Source organism: Nematocida displodere (assembly GCF_001642395.1).
Source record: "Nematocida displodere strain JUm2807 chromosome Unknown 39, whole genome shotgun sequence".
In the NCBI taxonomy this organism is placed as follows: Eukaryota; Fungi; Microsporidia; genus Nematocida; species Nematocida displodere.
Window position 1 is genome coordinate 1 of NW_027138129.1, and position 1241 is coordinate 1241.

Genomic DNA, 1241 nt, shown 5'->3' on the forward strand with positions numbered 1-1241 from the left:
CATATACATGCACCCGAACTAACCTCTGGAATGCCTGGGTCTGTTCGGGTTAGACCAAAAACAACACCCCGAAAACCAATCAATTAAGCTTCTCTCACCTCTTCCCAAACCAATCAATTAGGCTTCAGTGCCTATAAAATGTCGAGCAAAATGAAAAACATGCATCTGCCTCCCCTGAACCAGGTACCAAATATTTAACTTAAAATTTTCACCCCTCCTAAAATGAAACAGTATTCAGTTGGATATTTCAGAAAGGTTTGTAAAACCCTGCAAGCCTGCTCCATCCTATACTTAGCGTACCTAACGGCATTCACACACCCCATACACTGCGTTGAAGAAGGCCCTCTCCCAGAGTACATCGTATCGCCCTACACCGAACAAACCCTCCAGTTCTTTTCTAGAAATCGTCATGTATATTATGCGAACATGTTAGAAACTGTTGATGTGGGTGACCAAACACACATCGTAAAGAAACAGAGGTGCTTGATCGAAATATTCCTTCCCGAACACAGCCTAGACTCTGTTCCTGAATGCTTTGTCCCGGGCCTTGAATTTACCAAGTTGGTAATCTCGCTGGCCACCTACACCCAACGCAACCGATTTGACCATGCAACCTTGAGCAAGATATTAAGCGCTTTTGGTCCAATCTATGCAGACTTTCTAGGACTGTGCACTCTAGACGTTGTCGACTCCGAAGAAGCACTGAGTCCCGCCCACGACTTAGCTCTGGCTGCACAGAGAGTCTCTCAAGAACACCAAAGCACCGGAGCGCTAGAAAACACCCCACCAGCACTAACCCACACCATCAACACTAAGATGCTCAAGATAACTGGCGTGTCCCTGCCTACCATTGGGTGGCTTAAGAAGCACTTAGACATGTCACAATCTCGGATTGACCTAGTAATCGATGGTCAGATGAGATTAGCCAATTTAGAGATTCTGGACGGGCTTCAAGTAAGCTCGATTGAAAAGATGCACCTTTCTCAATTTCGCAGACTTGACAGCCTCGAGTGCAAGCTCTTCCGCGAGGGGCGCATGCCAAAAACCCTAATCATTGACAACTTCTATTCAGACACCCGCACCGAGATTTCAGAACTAACCCGAACTAACCTAGCCAACAACCACTGGGAGTTACTATGCCTACCGGGCCAGATCTGGAGGGAGCTAATGAGACCGACTGGAACTGTCAAACACCTCGTTGCGGACCATCTAGCCATTGATGTGGGAGAGTGTGTTGACTT

General features: G+C 46.9%; 1 protein-coding gene across 1 annotated transcript; it reads left to right on the forward strand.

Moving 5' to 3' along the window:
- Positions 1–222: 222 nt before the first annotated feature.
- NEDG_02276 (uncharacterized protein) lies at positions 223–1241 on the forward strand (the record flags this gene model as incomplete). The annotated part of the gene is made up of 1 exon (XM_067689694.1): positions 223–1241. A coding segment is annotated over one exon (1019 nt), but the record flags the coding sequence as incomplete, so codon positions are not given.